The following is a 17372-nucleotide window of genomic DNA, read 5'->3' as shown; positions in this document are numbered from 1 at the left end:
AACAGACGATATGTAATCACTTATAAAATAGGGGGAAAGGTCATTATAATGTGTTTTTTTTTTTTTTTTTGAATATCTATCTATGCACAAATGTTTTGCCTTTTAATTTCTATTTGAAGCCCAATGGGTTGTTTTACAAGGTGAGGGTTTACATATACTTTAAAAAAAAGAATTGTGCTGTATCTTGTGAAATGCTGTATACCTTTTGCACTTGGCCCCTTTCACACTGGCAAAGTCCGCCAGCCTCAGCAGGGGATCTCTCCGCTGATATCTGCTGAGCAGGCGGATGACAGGTCTGTGTCTGCTCCGCTGATGCAGAGCAGACACAGACACAGCCCGCTCTCCTCTATGGGCGGTCAGATGGAAACGGACCGCTTGTCCATTTACAACCGGCGGCCATCCGATCCATCAGGTGGATGAGGAATGGATCCCTCTTCCGTATATTTTTAGCAGATAGGATCGTATGTCGTCGGGTGTCAACGGACACAAGTCCATTGAGACCCGCTGCTCCATAGAGGGCAATTGATTGTCTGATTAGGTCTGCCCAAAAACTGACAGGCATACCCGGTTGGTCTGTCCATGGGAAAGGGGCCTTACTCAAAAGGCCTAATTTTAAAGCTCTGATTTTACTCTGGTTAATACAATGTAAAACGTTGGTGTAAAAGTTGATTTTCTGTATCTGTAAAAGGCTTATCTGCTCCAAAACTGTGTGTAATAACAAAGCAATGTTTATTTTTTAGGAACTGGACCCAGTCACTCTTCATAATCAGGCACTGATGAATATGGATACTAAGCCCACAGATGGCTTTGAAAAACTTCAGTTTTTATTGCAGCAAAACCTCTTTCCTCCTGAAACATTTGGCAATCTCTTACTTTTATACTGCAAATATGAGGTAATGTGAGGTGCTGACGTCACAACCATTATAATATAACACAAAATGAGGTTGAAGGATTGTAAGAGGTGCAAGAGACCAAGACCAAGAGACAGGTTTTATTTGGTTGGTGACAGACTGGAGGGTGAGTACATCAGACTGGGGGCTGGCTGACTTTCATGCACCTCTTACAATCCTTCAACCTCATTTTGTGTTTTGTTATAGGGATGGAGACGCCGGGCAACACCAGCTTGGGTCTCATAAAAAGTCCCACCTAGTCCAATATGTTTAACCATTATAATATGGGAGTTGCACTGCATTTTTCTTTAGGCTGGGTTCACACTTGTGCGATGACAGACATTGCATGTGATTCGCACTGTATCGCTGTGCAAATCACATGCGTTGTCTGTGCGATGCAAATTGAGCCATACAGTTTGTATGTCTGAAATCGCATCACATTCGGGGCAAAATGGTGCAGGACCTTTTTTTTGGTCCTCACTGGAATCAGATTGCATGTGAACACCCATGCGATCGGATTTCCTGTCCAATTTCACAGTTTGCGCTGCGATCTGCGAACCGATTTGGGGTTGTCATTAACTTTACATTGACACCCCCAGAGGTTCGCAGAGGGCAGTGTAAACTGCCTGCGAGTGACATGAGATGCAGGAACCTGCACTGGAATCTTGCTGGTTCCCGCATTGCACAAGTGTGAACCCAGCCAGAGCATTCATTTTAATAAACCATTAAGGACGTTAACGATTGCTGCTTATTTGCTTGGTTTTTGCACCTATTGTTTTACTGTGGAAAGGCTGTGCATCCTGATTACTACTACTTTTTAATTAGATTTTCACTTTTTAATAATGTAATTTTTCCCTTTTTGGATATATCACTTTTGGATTCTTTCACTAACTAAAAAGTGGTGATAAAATCTAAACAGTATTTACCTTCAAAAGCTCATTTTCTCTGTCCCTAACCAATTACCTGGCTCCAGGTCACCACTCCAGCGCTGTCCCCAGCTCCAACACCACTCCAATCACTTCCTGCTTTTACAGGAATTGAGGGCAGCAGAGCCATACCCTCCTGATGCCCATAGTCAAGCTCTTGTGGGGTGTGTGGGGGCGAGGGCATGGAACACTCAGGTTCCTCCTTAGCACCTGGCTTGTTAAAGGAGGCACCCAAAGGAGGGAGAAGCAGATAATAGTGCCAGTCGGAACTGCCAGATGAGAGGAAAGCAACTTTAATTAAAATAAATTATACATATACAGTATATGTGTGTGTATATAAGTCGCGAAGTTCAAGGGGGGTGAATACTTTAGCAAGGCACTGTGTGTGTGTGTGTGTGTGTGTGTGTGTGTATATATATATATATATATATATATATATATATATATATATATATATATATATATATTTATATATATTTGCCTTTAATGGCACTTAAACTTTTAGTTTTCCCATGTTGGCTAGCTGACCACTGTCAGGGGAAGGATCAAAAAAAAAAAAAAAAATATATATATATATATATATATATATATATATATATATATATATTTATTTATTTATTTATTATATATATATATATATATATATATATATATTTGCCTTTAATGGCACTTAAACTTTTAGTTTTTACATGTTGGCCAGCTGACCACTGTCAGGGGAAGGATCAGAAGAAAACCCAGGGCCCACTTGTACCATAAAAAACCTTCTAATTATGTTCAAGATAACACTTGTCTGCTACTAATGTGGACCTCACCATATACATATGAGTAAATTGAGGCGCAGCAGACACATTCAAAATCAGCGCTGGTGATTGGCTATCAGCTTAGTTTGGAAAATTAACCTTACATAAATACATTGACGCTGTAAGATATCTAGCAGGTATAACATGAACTTATGTAGGTTTACTATTTATTTACTAATTATCTTTATCCAAGATTCACAATTTTTTTGTTTGTTTTTTGGATAAACCTTATGGTACAAGTGTAGTTCCCTCTACAAGGAGCTGAACAGAACTATATGAGAGATAACAGTTTATTGTACTTACTGTAAGTGTTTCTTTTATAGAGTAATGAGTAACGAAACCGAATATATAGAGTAATGAGTAACGAAACCTAATATACCAATAGTATCTTTTGACTTAACATCGTACTGCCCAAGTAACGTATATGTACGACTGCAAAGAGGGTGGGCTTTAACGCCTACATGCCGTACCTATACATATATGGGTGACAAAGCTATTGCTCACTGCACTCAAACAAAGCAAACCTAGCACTCAAACCTGAAATATCAGGCGCCTAAATTTCATTAGAAATTTTTAACAAAGTTACAGAGAGTTACCTACTAATGTTATGAAAGAAATGGGAATGTTTATAAATGACCGTGCACTTATGTTTTATAAGTAGTCATTTTATCAATGATATGAAAGGAGTAGTAAACCCAAAAGAAGACTTTTATTATATTGCAGCTTTCCAATTCTTAGATGTGATGGCTGCATACATTTTATAGTGATCCAACCATCGGTTGTTTTTCAAAAGAATAAGCTCTCTTGCAGAATGTATCAGTTTACAGGGATAAGACAAACCATTTAACACTAGAGGGGGTGCTTAAATGATCAGCTTTTATTTATTTGTGTAAAACCTTTATCCTAAAAGGAAAAAAAAACTGTTGCTGTAACTGATTATAAAGTGTGAGCTAGAGTTTGTGTTCAATTTGTTAGTCTATTTCAGGCCCCTTTCACACTTGCGTGACCTAAAAGTCGAACGATTTTGTCGTAATTTTTTGGCCGCGATTTTGATTAGATTGAAGCAATGCCTCAACACGCATCAAAGTCGGACCAAAATAGTGCAGGGACTACTTTGAAGTTGTTGAAACTTGAAGTTGCACAGGTATGAGCGGTACTCATTGGAAAACATAGGGTACGACTTGTCAAGCGACTTTGCAGTCCCAAGTTGCACAAGTGTGAAAGGGCCCTAAATCCGTTAGTACTAATACAGCCACCACATTTAAGGATTAGTAAGCTGCAAAAATATTAAATATTGGTGGTTTAATACAGCTTTAACCATTCAGCACTTCATTTTGGGATGGAAGTATGTGGCTACATTTACCATTTATCAGATATTGGGGAGTATTTCAGGAACATTCGAGTAAAACTATAGGCAAAGCTTTTTTTTTTTTTTCATTTTTGATAGAGCACGGGAGGGTTGGAACCACTGTCAGATTTATTTATTTATTTATTTTTTTATTTTTTTGCCATCTGTGTCCTATTTCGAAGATTTCCTCTCACTTCCTGTCCCAAAGCCAAACAGGAAGGGAGAGGAAATCCCTGCAAATTATGGGAATCTTTTGGGGACCCCCAGGTCACCAGAACTAGTGTCTTATCAGAAGATTTTCCCTCTATTACTTTTCTGGGGACAACCCAAAATTTGGGATTTTTCTTTCCTTTCACTTTTAATTGACAATAGTATGCCATTATGAGTGTAAATCTAAGGGCCGGTGTCAATGGGTTTTTGTTCATTTCAGATAAGTTTTGCATTCCTTATAAAAGTCTATAAGAATGCAAAACCTGCTTAAAGCAGGTCAAATGCAGTCAGATGTACCTGTCAATTGATCCTGAATAATATGAGAAGTGTGACAAACTGACGCTGTTAACACAAGCCCAAAAACTGTTAGTAAATGACTTACAATGCATTGTTATTTGATTTATTTCCAGTACTTTGATCTTGCAGCAGATGTACTGGCTGAAAATGCCCATCTGACATACAAGTTTCTAACTCCTGTAAGTATTTCTTTAAAAATGTACTATATTAAATCAGTTTGTGTACATATTTGCTCATTTTTAATAATGTACAATAAACAACATACCCAGCCATCCCCAGTTGCTAAAAACAGGGACCTTTTTGTTAAAGAGGTTGTAAACTCATTAAAACATTTTTTTCTATTTTGTTCTTTACTGAAGAATACATGGCGCTCATTTATGCGCCTGTGTGCATAGGCACATTACAATGAATGGGCTGTATTTTAACTCAGAAAAAAAAAAAAGCTGTACTGAGCATTTTTGCAAATGTGTGCAAGAGGCCTAAAAATGCTACCTGTCATGTTTACTATGTTGTAATATTATTGAGTCACTGACCCTGCACTACTAGTACTGATGCTACAGGAAAGGACATTTAACCACCTCCCACCCGGCCACTGTATATAATATGGCCGGGTGGGAGTCTCATCCTTCTGATCGGACGTTCCCGAACGTCCTGCAGAAGGAGCGAGATCGCGCTGCGGGCACGCGCAGTGATGCGATCTCAATGTGTCTGTGTCTGTGTCCCTTGGACACATAGCAACAAGTTTTGGCAGGAGGGCCCTGTGATTGGCCCTCCTGATCACATGACGGCTGTGTCCAATCACAGCCATCATGTAATGTAAATACAGCCGTTGTAATGGCTTTGATCTCTTCTTCTCCTCACACAGATCCTGTCAGTGAGGAGAAGAAGTTATGATCTGTGCTGCAGCCAGGGGCTCAGTGAGTTTGAAGCATTTTTGCTAATTACTCACTGATCACGGGGGGTGGGGGGGGGCGGCTGTGCAGGTAATCAGAACATTGATTACCAGTGCAGACCCTGGGGGGGGGGGGGGGGGGGTGCCACTAGAGCCACCAGGGATGCCCACCCATGACCACCAGGGATGGCAATCAGGGCTCAGGGAGCCTGCCAGTTGTGCCCTTCCTATCAGTGCTGCCCACCATTGCCATCTATCAGTGCTACACACCAGTGCCCATTATTGCCATCTATCAGTGCCGCCCACCAGTGCCCATTATTGCCCACCAGTTCTGCCTATCAGTGCCCATCAGTGCCGCCCATCAGTCCCAATCAGTGTCCATCAGTGCCACCTATCAGTGCTGCATATCAGTGCGGCCTCATCAGTGCCCATCAGTGCAGGTAAAAACGTATCTATTTACACAATTTTATAACCTAAACAAAAAAACTTTTTTTTTTTTTTCAAACTTTTCGGTCTTTTTTTTTTTTTTTTTTTTGTGTACCAAAAAATAAAAAACCTTGCAGTGATCAAATACCACCAAAAGAAAGCTCTATTTGTGGGAAAAAATGACATAAATTTGGTTTAGGTACAGTGTTGCATGACCGCGCAATTGTCATTCAAAATGCAACATCACTAAAAGCTGAAAATTGGCCTGGGCAGGAAGGGGGTGTAACTGTCCTGTATGGAAGTGGTTAAAAAAGCAAACCCTGCACACTTTAACATCTATATCATCTTAAAAGTATTCAAAACTGATTTGGAGTTTTTATTTTTTATTTTTTTGCAGTTATCTAATCGATATAATGAAATGTTTTTTAATTGTACAAACCAAATGGTAGCAAAATAGAGTTTGTTGTTGGGGTTTGTATACACAATAAAGCAAAACCTAATTCCCCCACATTTTTTTTTTCTACCCTCACCTGTATTGCCAGGTTACCTTCCAAACATATATTTATACTGTCCTGTTGTAATCTGCTTTTTTGAGTGGCAAGGCCCTATTCCCATACTGCTATCTTGGTCCTCTTCAGGTGGCTTCCTTTTCAGACGACCAACTCCAGGTGACATACTGGGCTCACCCATCCTAGCCACTCTCTGTTCCTGGTCATGCAGCCTCCTTGGAGATGTTATTTGAGCATCCCAGTAGGCTGCAAGACCATGGACATGCCGTTCTGGCCTAGACCAGAATCATGGTAAGGGACAGGGCCAGAGTAAAACAAGAAAAAAAACCCTAAATTTAAATAAGACATTTGTGATTGGGGGGGGGGGGGGGCGTCATCACTTATTTTGGGAGTTAGCTTCTGCTTAAGTGTAAAATATAGTTTTTATAGCTTTTTTAAACTACCATAAGTCATTTTGTGCAAGGCTTTTTATAGTACATGTTATGGATTGAGTTGTTTGCATGACATCTCAAGCATTTTGCTTACTACTTCAATGCCGAATGCAAAAAAAAAAAAGCAATATTAAAGAATGTTTTTTCTCTTTTCATTACAGTATTTATACAGTTTTCTGGATGCAATACTTGTATGCCAAACATCACCGGAAGAGGTAGGTCACATACATTTTAAGCTTGTCATAGACCATAAAGTGATCTAGCACTTTTGTCAGTTTTTTCTCTGTTGGCTGGAAGGCACAGGATCACATTTCTTGTCTATAATATAGACGAGAAAAACTTTTAAGCAAAACTTTTTAAAAATAATTTATGCCTCAAACGTGCCTGCTGCTACCTTTTATGACTGAAAAACATTTATCCCAGCTCCCATTGGTACCAAAGACGAAGTTTTAGCACACCCGAATGTTAGTTCATACTGTCACAGCTGTGGTGCGGCACAGCAAAAGGTTTACCACAGGTCATCTTCAGCAGGAATTAGTACAGTCCAGCATCACCTATTTAACTGAATGGGGCCCCACCAGAAATGCATGGTATGCACATGGTTGCAGCACTGTGCTGTGGCCTTTCAAGAGTTAAAACCGCTTATCAAATGCCACTGAAAATCAATTCACTGCAAATTACTTTTTTACAGAGGTAACAATGACAGTGTAAAAGTGTAAAATGCCTGAAAGTTTCACTTTAACTGTCTTTGGGTTTGCACAAGTAACAGTTACCTAATGTATACCTGTCACACACCAGGGGAATTCAAATATATGTGCTGAATAAAAAAATCATTACAGGTTACCTTCATTGAAATATGAACATATGTTTAAATAATCAGTAAATCTAGACATACTGGCCAATGAAGTTGTATTAAAATCCTAACTATTCCTGCAAAAATATATTTTTTTTTTTTACCCCCCGTACGTTCTGAGTTTCGGGAGGAGAGGGGTCGGAGCTAAACTCAACTTCAAAAATGTAGACTTGTCTAAAACTTCTGAATCTTAAATTATGCACTTTTTGTTAATGCTCAGTTTGAATTTTCCTAATTTCTGACAGGTTTCAACAACAAGTTTTGGGATTTTTTTTGTTAAATTTAAACCTATTTCACAATGCAAAGGCTGCTTGGCCTATGACACCTCACGTGAAAAATGAGAGGATATCTGTAAATTAAAGTGATACTAAACATGCACTGTATAACTTACATTGTCTCTTTACTTTCTGTATATGGATGATGGCACGGTAGTTATTTTAATGGAAAAAATATGTCACATGACCCAGATCTTTCCCAGCCTGTCTGCAAGGAAACATAAGCAGAAGGAGCTTCTAGTTCTCTGCTACTGGCCACATGTTCAGAACACAAAAAAGCAGCCTTTGGAATACAGAGTAAAAATAAATAATATCAATAAACTGTTTTAAATGTTCATACAAATCTATATTTGAAATCAATTCTTTATTAATTTATGGAAATTACATGGTGTGGGTGGATTTCTGCCAGTCACAGACTGTGTCATGCCCCTCCAGCCTGTGTCTTAGAATAAGAGGGAGGCGAAGCCTCAAGTAATCAACATGTATTATCCCAACACCATTGTGTTTAGCCGGTTAGTGGGCATCGAGGAGGAGGAAGGGGGTGAGCTGTCATTTAACACTGTGTATACACCCACATGTGGGACTCTATAGTCACATGAGCTGCTCAGATGTGATAAGGAGGAAATTCTCAGCATAGAAACTCACTGAAAACTGAGCATGTGTAGAGTTGCCCCCACAGCTGCAACATTCCTAGCTGAATTGGGGACATAAACAGAAGGGGAGATAGGGAGCAGCGGGTTAAACCATTTTTTTTTTTTTTTAAATACAGAAAATAAATCTCATAGTGATTGAGTTAGTATGAACAGCATTTTATTGATAGTATTTTAACATAAGAGCCCATTCACACTAGCACGACTTGTGAGGTCGCTTGACATAACAAAAGCAATGATAATCGATCAGTGCCGTCTTAATTGGCACTACTGAAGTCGCTGCGACTTCAGAAAAGGGTCCTGTACTACTTTGAGGCGACCTGTGATCCGACTGTCCCATATACTTCAATGGGAGTCGCCTCCTTATCTTAATTGACACGACTTGTTATCAGACTTTCCAGGAAGAAGAAAGAGATTAGCCAGGCATTCCCCACAGACAAAGTCGCCTGTCTCTTCAAAGTAGTGCACAAGTCTCTTCCAAGTCTCTTCCAAGTCTCTTCCAAGTCTCTTCCAAGTCTCTTCCAAGTCTCTAAACAAGTCTCTAAACAAGTCTCTAAACAAGTCTCTAAACAAGTCTCTTCAAGTCACGGGGCGACTTTCTGGTCGTGGTATTGTGAACCGGCTCTAAGGGTTTAGTGACACTTTGAATCTTTAAAAACCAAAATTGGAAAAGCTTTTAATGGTAAATATAATAAAAAGGGGAGCTTTCCTTCAAGCTCAACATAAAATGAGGAGTTTGCAATAGATATTGTTCTTATAAAACTAGCTGGTAACTAAAAATATTTCTTTTTTTTTTTTTCTTTTAAGCTGAATTTTTTCTTAAATATACAGTATGTGTTAACTGTAGCTGCCTATTCTTTTATTATGATAATACATCTAATTATTTTGTACTTTAGGCTTATGCCAAGCTTGAACAACTAGCTGGGATGCTCACAGAACAGCTAAGAAAATTAACAAAACAGGTAAAAACTGGAAATATTTTTTAATGTCTATAACATGCCACTGAAACCAGCTGCATATAAGAAATATTAAAAATGCACAACTAATTTTTGATTTGTTAGTGTGCCAATATATGCTGTACACGTTTAATTTTTATCAACATATTAGAATTATATTATTATTTTGCTTTTTTGCTTTACACTAACACAATGATAGTGTAAAGCCCCGTACACACGTACCGATGGTCGGCTTACAAATGTTCCTCTTTTCTCCCCGGGATGTCGGTGTCTGCTGAAAAGTGCAAAGACAGCACAAGGACAGCACAAGAATTTTGTCCGCCGACTGCAGAAGTGATGTCATGTAATGGTTAACTTTCCCTGTGTTTTCTATTTTCTGAGCATGCCCAGTCTTGCAAATCTGCGGTCTGTCGGCCGAATTGTGTACTGACAGGCGAACAATCGTCCGTTCTGGTGTCGGCATACAAATATTTTCATGTTTGCACGAAAGACTTTTGTCCGCGGATTGTGCGCAGACATCTGTCGGAGGCACCATACTAACACGCGTACAATCGGCAGATCCTTCGTCCACCGACGTTTGTATGCCGACGATCGGTACGTGTGTACGGGCCTTTAGTCTTCAACTGATCCCTGTATGCCCTTGGAGTCCCTTGAATCCTAGAACCAGGGCTTCAACTATTTTCCAAGACGAGAATAAATGTTGCTTCCTCCTGGCACTAAGCCCGTACAATGTCATTCATATGTCAGATGTTTTTACTGCTTAAGTTAACCGCTTAGTGCTGGGAATGGTGGGACTTATAGTGAACCTTTAGCCAAGCTGGGGTCCTGTTAAAAAGTTCAGATATTCGTAGCAAGTAGTAAATGAGCTTTAGGCTGGGTTCACACTATTGCGAATTAGATGTGGGTTTTCTCGCATCCAATTTGCATGTCAGGAGATTGTGACCAGCTCTCTATGGAGCCGGTTTACATATCTCCGGAGCGGCTCGGGTGCAAATTGCACAGGGGTCCTGTGCATCTTCTGGTCCATTTCAGGTCCGAATTCAGCCAAAAATTCAGACTGAAATCGGACATGAAACCGTGAACAAGGGCACTCTGGACCCCTGCTGTGAACCGCTCCATGCGGCAGTCTGCACCCAGCCTCAAACTAAGCCCTTGCTGGCCTGGTGTAGTTGCAGTCACTGAGGAGAAATTCATCCTCAAATTTGACAGCAGAGGCAGCATTGCAATTGCAGCTCAGAATTGGCAGTCTGCTAGCCTTCAGATGTAAACATGTAAACTGTTCAGAAATGGACTTAAGGTGAACGTCAGAGTCTCTGTTGTAATTTTTGAAGATGAATCACTCCACAGGACCTGCAGCTAGAGAGAGCTTGTTTTAAAACTCATTTACTGCTTGATAAAAATAGGTAAATTCTTTAAAATCCATAGCCTACCCACCGGTTCATGTTAATATCATGTTAATATTATACACCAAAGCAGTCTAGGCTTCATGCACCGACTGGTCCCCGAATCTACAGAGGCACAGGGTATTGAATCTCGACTAGCATCAGGCCAAGCCCCTGTTCCTCCCTCCAGCTGCTGACTGACAGAGGCTGGAGCCTCCGCTGTCTCTACTTTACCATGCCTGTGCAGTTTGTACATTTAGGGGAAGCAAATCTTAAGAAAAAAATGTACTGGATAATGTAGGTTTAAAAAAGTAGAGGGTTTGAAATAACTGTGTTTTAACCCTAGCCTTGGCCTTAGTCCTAGCATTGCCATGTAGGACAATGACTGACTCTTTTGCAGATCTTATAACAGTAGGATACTGCACTCATGCAAATGATCAGGGCTTTTAGGAAATATGTGATTACTTGAGTATTAGCCTACTTGGAAGCACACCATGATGTGTATAGCAGTGCCATTTCAAACATCCAAAGCAGTACACAGGGAAAGTAATAGGGTGGTGGTGCTTAGAATTGTGTGTCCTTTGTGTTATTGATAAAAGAAAACACATATTGTACACTTCAGAGCGTGGATATACTGTAGGATACTTACTTTTCTCTTCTTCTGCTCATTTTAAAAGCCATTACAGTTTTGCCCAATATTTACCTTGTATTGTTCTTTAAAGTGTATATAAAGGCATTTTTTAAAATTTTAGATTTCGGAGTGGGGGAGGGTTAGACCCTTATGTCAAGTTTTCATTGTCTGTGCCCTAGCTTGGAAGATTCACCCCTCTAATTATCCTGGTGGCCGTTGTTACACAGACAGAAATTGAGGAGAAATCCAGACTTTTGGAGTTGTCACAAGACTAGGAGATGAGAGAAATGCATCTAGTTCCTGTGACACCTTTCTAAGACAGAAGTTCATTCACTTTCGAGAAATTCCCTATTAATTCTAGGTTGCATCTCCAGTAGAGGAAGTGAAGGGAAAACTTCCCAGCCAGATACCATCACAACAAATACACTATATTGTCAAAAGTATTGGGACGCCTGCCTTTACACCCACATAAACTTTAATGGCATCCCAGTTAGTCCGTAGGGTTCAAATTTGGGTTGGCCCACCCTTTGCAGCTATAACAGCTTCAACTCTTCTGGGAAGGCTGTCCACAAGGTTTAGGAGTGTGTCTATGGAAATGTTTGACCGTTATTCCAGAAGCCCATTTGTGAGGTCAGACGCTAATGTGGACTCTAATTCATCCCAAAGGTGTTCTATCGGGTTGAGGTCAGGACACCTCAAACTCTCATCATTATCTTTATTGACCTTGCTTTGTGCACTGGTCCATATCGTTAGGTAGAGGGGAGATTATGGTGTGGGGTTGTTTTTAGGGGTTGGGCTTGGCCCCTTACTTTCGGTGAAGGGAACTCTTAAGGCGTTGGCATACCAAGACATTTTGGACAATTTCATGCTCCCGACTTTGTGGGAACAGTTTGGGGATGGTCCTTTCCTTTTCCAACATAACTGCACACCAGTACACAAAGCAAAGTCCATCAAGACATGAATAAGCGAGTTTGGATTGGAGGAACTTGACTGGCCTGCACAGAGTCATGACCTCGACCTGATAGAACACCTTTGGGATGAATAAGATTGGAGAGTGCGAGCCAAACCTTCTCGTCCAACATGAGTGCCAGAATGTGCTTCTGGAAAAAGGGTCAAACATTCCCATAGGCACCCTTGTGGACAGCCTTCCCAGAAGAGTTGAAGCTTTTATAGCTTCAAAGGGTGCGCCAACTCAATATTGAACCCTACGGACTAATACTGGGATGCCATTAAAGTTCAGGTGCATGTAAAGGCAAAACTTTTGACAATATAGTGTAACTTGATACTGATTTAAACCCTGCATTACTCTTTTTTGTTCTCTATTTTAACCCGTCTCTACTCTGGTATACAATTCAAACATTTGCTAACATGTTTGTAAAGGTACAAGAAGCAAGACATAACCGTGACGATGAGGCAGTTAAAAAGGCTGTGAATGACTATGATGAAGCTCTAGAAAAGTAAGTTATAAGAATTTATCTACATTTGTGTTGATAAGTATCCGTGGAAACATTATAGCTCATTGAGACTTTATAGTTTACAACTATGCCAATGATTTTTGCACATACAGTATATATATGTTTTTTCCTTTATGTATACTGTACTTACACTTTTTATATATGGCATACATGGCATCTTTGTTTTCTAAACTTTAATTTAACATAAAAATGCTTGACACATGGGGATACAGCATTTGTATAAAGTCCAATTCCACTACAAATTATAGTTCTGACTACAAACTTAAAATTCTGTGAGAACAAGCTTCTAGTACAGTGCTTAGAAGGCAGTCATACTGGGGTACATGTTGAGCATTTTCCCTATCTCCACTTACCTGAGATGGTGTCCCTCACTGGCTGGCGCATTGGGTGTTATCAGTTAATTTTTTTTTTATTTACATACTATATTTTTAATTTTTTTTATGATGTTTCTGTAGACATAATGATCTTTAGTTATTTCTTTATTTTATCCTTTAGTGCAGGGCACTATTACGCTTTGATTAGTTTTTCCCTCTACTAGTAGGATTAATGACTGTTAACTTCTTTTACTTTCACTGCACCTGGCACATTCCTTTTTTTATTATATGAGGCCTAACATGTCATTTGTATGTGTATTTGGTTAGTTTACTAATTCCTTTATAGATGTTGCTGTTTTGATGAGAGGCCTAGGTATCTTTCTCGATTAAAGATTTTCTAACCTCACTTTGAAAAAATATTTCCACTATTTTGAATCATTGAGGGTTGAGACACCTAGAAAATGGTAATTATTTTAGTGTTTTTAAGTGTTTTCATGGCTTAGGGTTTGTGATTCATAATTTTTAGGGTTAATTTAGAGGAGTTAGACCACATGAGTGCTGTCTCTGGATCACTAGTTTGTTGTTTTATTTGCTCTCGGTCAGCACCCTTGTAGTGCATGTTATACACCTTTACCTTATGAAATTCTGCCTACTAGGGATGGACCGATTATTGGTGGGGCCGATTATCGGAGACCGATATTCACTTTTTTTTAAGTATCGGTATCGGCCACAAACTTCTGATATGACGGATATTACTTCAAGTGGTCATACCGGAGTGATGCCTGCAGCTAGAGGCATCGCCCCGGTACCGTTGTTTAGAGGCGTTGGTTGGCTTTCTTGTAACGAAAACTGATGCTGCTGAGCAGCTGCTCGATTGTCATTAAAAGGAGCGGAAGGGGATGTCCCCCCTCCCGCCACCTTCGGTGGCTTGCCCGGGTCTCCACCGGAAGACCTGAGCGACCAGCCGGTACACGTACGCCGGCTGGCCGAAGATCCGAACAAAGCCAGATTCGGCTCTAATCGGGTCTCCGATGTAAAAACCCGGACGCGATGTCATGATATCACTTCCGGGTACTGGAGCCTTAAAGGCGCCAGATTTTTTAAAAAAATGATAGTATTCAAAACAGCCAAACTTGGCGTTTTAATTGCTTTTAAGTGCGGGGGGGGGGGGGGGTTGGGGGTCTTCATAAAGAGTATCTGTCACTGCCTGTTTACATTCCATGTGACAGCAATAAAAGTGATCAAAACATTTTTTTTTTAAGAGGACATTGTAAAAATAAAAATTTTAAATGTGCAGTATATCAGCACCTAATATTGGCTATCTGCCAGAAGGGTGGCCAGAAAATCGGTATCAACCCTGAAAAAACTACATCAGTCGAGTCCTACTGCCTACCCCACTGAAACCATTTTAATAAAAATACACGCACTTCAGAAGAAATATACACACAGTGCAAAAACTGCCCAGTTTGTGGCTGGTATTTAACCTATGGGTTACATCGCCTTGGTGTCGACGCTTGCTTTGGCAAATAATTACATTTATTTTACTGCATCATACAAATTGCAGTGTTGTCCAGTGACCCATAAAAACACTCAGAATTGAGCTGTCTAGCTACAGCGCTTGGAGGAAAGCTGGATGTTATGTGTACAGATTAATATAATACAGACTAATTATTTTACCCTTTTATCTGGCTATGGAAAGGCTGAATTCTGCACAGTTGATGTTTTCCATTTTGATCCATGTCTATTACCATAAACCATTAAAATTAACAAATGCAAAGAAAGCGGTCTGGTTCATGTCATTTATTGAACACTATTCCTATAGTTGTTATAATTGATTAAATATGCCTGTTATTTTATTAAATAAGCCTTAATATTATTAAATAAACCCTACTATTAATCCCTAATTATTTGTTTGATATATTTTACTGCTGTGAGCATACTGGGGTCTAAGCTTAGGCAGTTAGCTGACTTACTGAGCATAAGTAGGCATTAGCCATTTATTAAATATTTTAATACATTTCATATGATATATATATACAGTGCATTGCGAAAGTATTCGGCCCCCTTGAACTTTTCGACCTTTTGCCACATTTCAGGCTTCAAACATAAAGATATAAAACTGTAATTTTTTTTGAAGAATCAACAAGTTGGACACAATCATGAATTGGAACGAAATTTATTGGATATTTCAAACTTTTTTAACAAATAAAAAACTGAAAAATTGGGCGTGCAAAATTATTCAGCCCCCTTAAGTTAATACTTTGTAGCGCCACCTTTTGCTGCGATTAAAGCTGTAAGTCGCTTGGGGTATGTCTCTATCAGTTTTGCACATCGAGAGACTGAAATTTTTGCCCATTCCTCCTTGCAAAACAGCTCGAGCTCAGTGAGGTTGGATGGAGAGCGTTTGTGAACACCAGTTTTCAGTTCTTTCCACAGATTCTCGCTTGGATTCAGGTCTGGACTTTGACTTGGCCATTCTAACACCTGGATATGTTTATTTGTGAACCATTCCATTGTAGATTTTGCTTTATGTTTTGGATCATTGTCTTGTTGGAAGACAAATCTCCGTCCCAGTCTCAGGTCTTTTGCAGACTCCATCAGGTTTTCTTCCAGAATGGTCCTGTATTTGGCTCCATCCATCTTCCCATCAAGTTTAACCATCTTCCCTGTCCCTGCTGAAGAAAAGCAGGCCCAAACCATGATGCTGCCACCACCATGTTTGACAGTGGGGATGGTGTGTTCAGGGTGATGAGCTGTGTTGCTTTTACGCCAAACATAACATTTTGCATTGTTGCCAAAAAGTTCGATTTTGGTTTCATCTGACCAAAGCACCTTCTTCCACATGTTTGGTGTGTCTCCCAGGTGGCTTGTGGCAAACTTTAAACAACACTTTTTATGGATATCTTTAAGAAATGGCTTTCTTCTTGCCACTCTTCCATAAAGGCCAGATTTGTGCAGTATATGACTGATTGTTGTCCTATGGACAGAGTCTCCCACCTCAGCTGTAGATCTCTGCAGTTCATCCAGAGTGATCATGGGCCTCTTGGCTGCATCTCTGATCAGTCTTCTCCTTGTATGAGCTGAAAGTTTAGAGGGACAGCCAGGTCTTCGTAGATTTGCAGTGGTCTGATACTCCTTCCATTTCAATATTATCGCTTGCACAGTGCTCCTTGGGATGTGTAAAGCTTGGGAAATCTTTTTGTATCCAAATGCGGCTTTAAACTTCTCCACAACAGTATCTCAGACCTGCCTCGTGTGTTCCTTGTTCTTCATGATGCTCTCTGCTCTTTAAACGGACCTCTGAGACTATCAAAGTGCAGGTGAATTTATACGGAGACTTGATTACACACAGGTGGATTCTGTTTATCATCATTAGTCATTTAGGTCAACATTGGATCATTCAGAGATCCTCACTGAACTTCTGGAGAGAGTTTGCTGCACTAAAGGGGCTGAATATTTTTGCACGTCCAATTTTTCCGTTTTTTATTTGTTAACAAAGTTTGAAATATCCAATAAATTTCGTTCCACTTCATGATTGTGTCCCACTTGTTGATTCTTCAAAAAAAATTACAGTTTTATATCTTTATGTTTGAAGCCTGAAATGTGGCAAAAGGTCGAAAAGTTCAAGAGGGCCGAATACTTTCGCAATGCACTCTATATCCTCAGTTCTTTTATTACGAAGCTAATTTAAGATATCAGAATACAAGACATTTCCATTGTAAGTGATATGTCAGGGAATACAAACCAGCCTGCTTGATGCCTCTTCGATTTCTAAAGACAGGATTTATGACAAAAGTGTTGGCTGGCTCTAACAAACACTAAAAGTATCTGCTTTCCCACAATTAGCTGAGCCCAAAACTCTTTGTTTATAGAGAAAACTTTACTAGAGAGAAGGAAAAAAACAACTGCTTTGTGTAAATGCTAAATTTTAACATAGCTCTGCCTTAAAGAACCATGGATGGGGGGGGGGGGGGGGGGTGTAGAGCAGCTAGGGACTGTATGCTGATTGATGCCAACTAAAGTGCCTTGAAAAAGTATTCATACCCCTTGAAATGTTCCACATTTTTTCATGTTACAGGCAAAAACGTAAATGGATTTTATGTGATG

At 39.8% G+C, this 17372-nt stretch overlaps 1 protein-coding gene across 2 annotated transcripts in view; it reads left to right on the top strand.

The window, feature by feature from the left end:
- The window catches only part of LOC309555800 (intraflagellar transport protein 70A), a 90338-nt gene that overhangs the window by 47115 nt on the left and 25851 nt on the right, over nucleotides 1-17372 (top strand). For both annotated transcript variants that reach the window (XM_082257964.1, XM_082257963.1), the window contains exons 9-13: nucleotides 741-893; nucleotides 4585-4650; nucleotides 6891-6944; nucleotides 9404-9469; nucleotides 12857-12933. In XM_082257964.1, the coding sequence (XP_082114090.1) occupies nucleotides 741-893; nucleotides 4585-4650; nucleotides 6891-6944; nucleotides 9404-9469; nucleotides 12857-12933 (416 nt within the window). The remainder of the gene's footprint in view (nucleotides 1-740; nucleotides 894-4584; nucleotides 4651-6890; nucleotides 6945-9403; nucleotides 9470-12856; nucleotides 12934-17372) is intronic.

This window comes from Pelophylax lessonae, assembly GCF_965119305.1.
Source record: "Pelophylax lessonae genome assembly, chromosome: 5".
Classification (NCBI taxonomy): Eukaryota; Metazoa; Chordata; class Amphibia; order Anura; family Ranidae; genus Pelophylax; species Pelophylax lessonae.
Note: the sequence above shows the minus strand (reverse complement) of the source record. Positions and strands in the feature narration are given on the sequence as shown.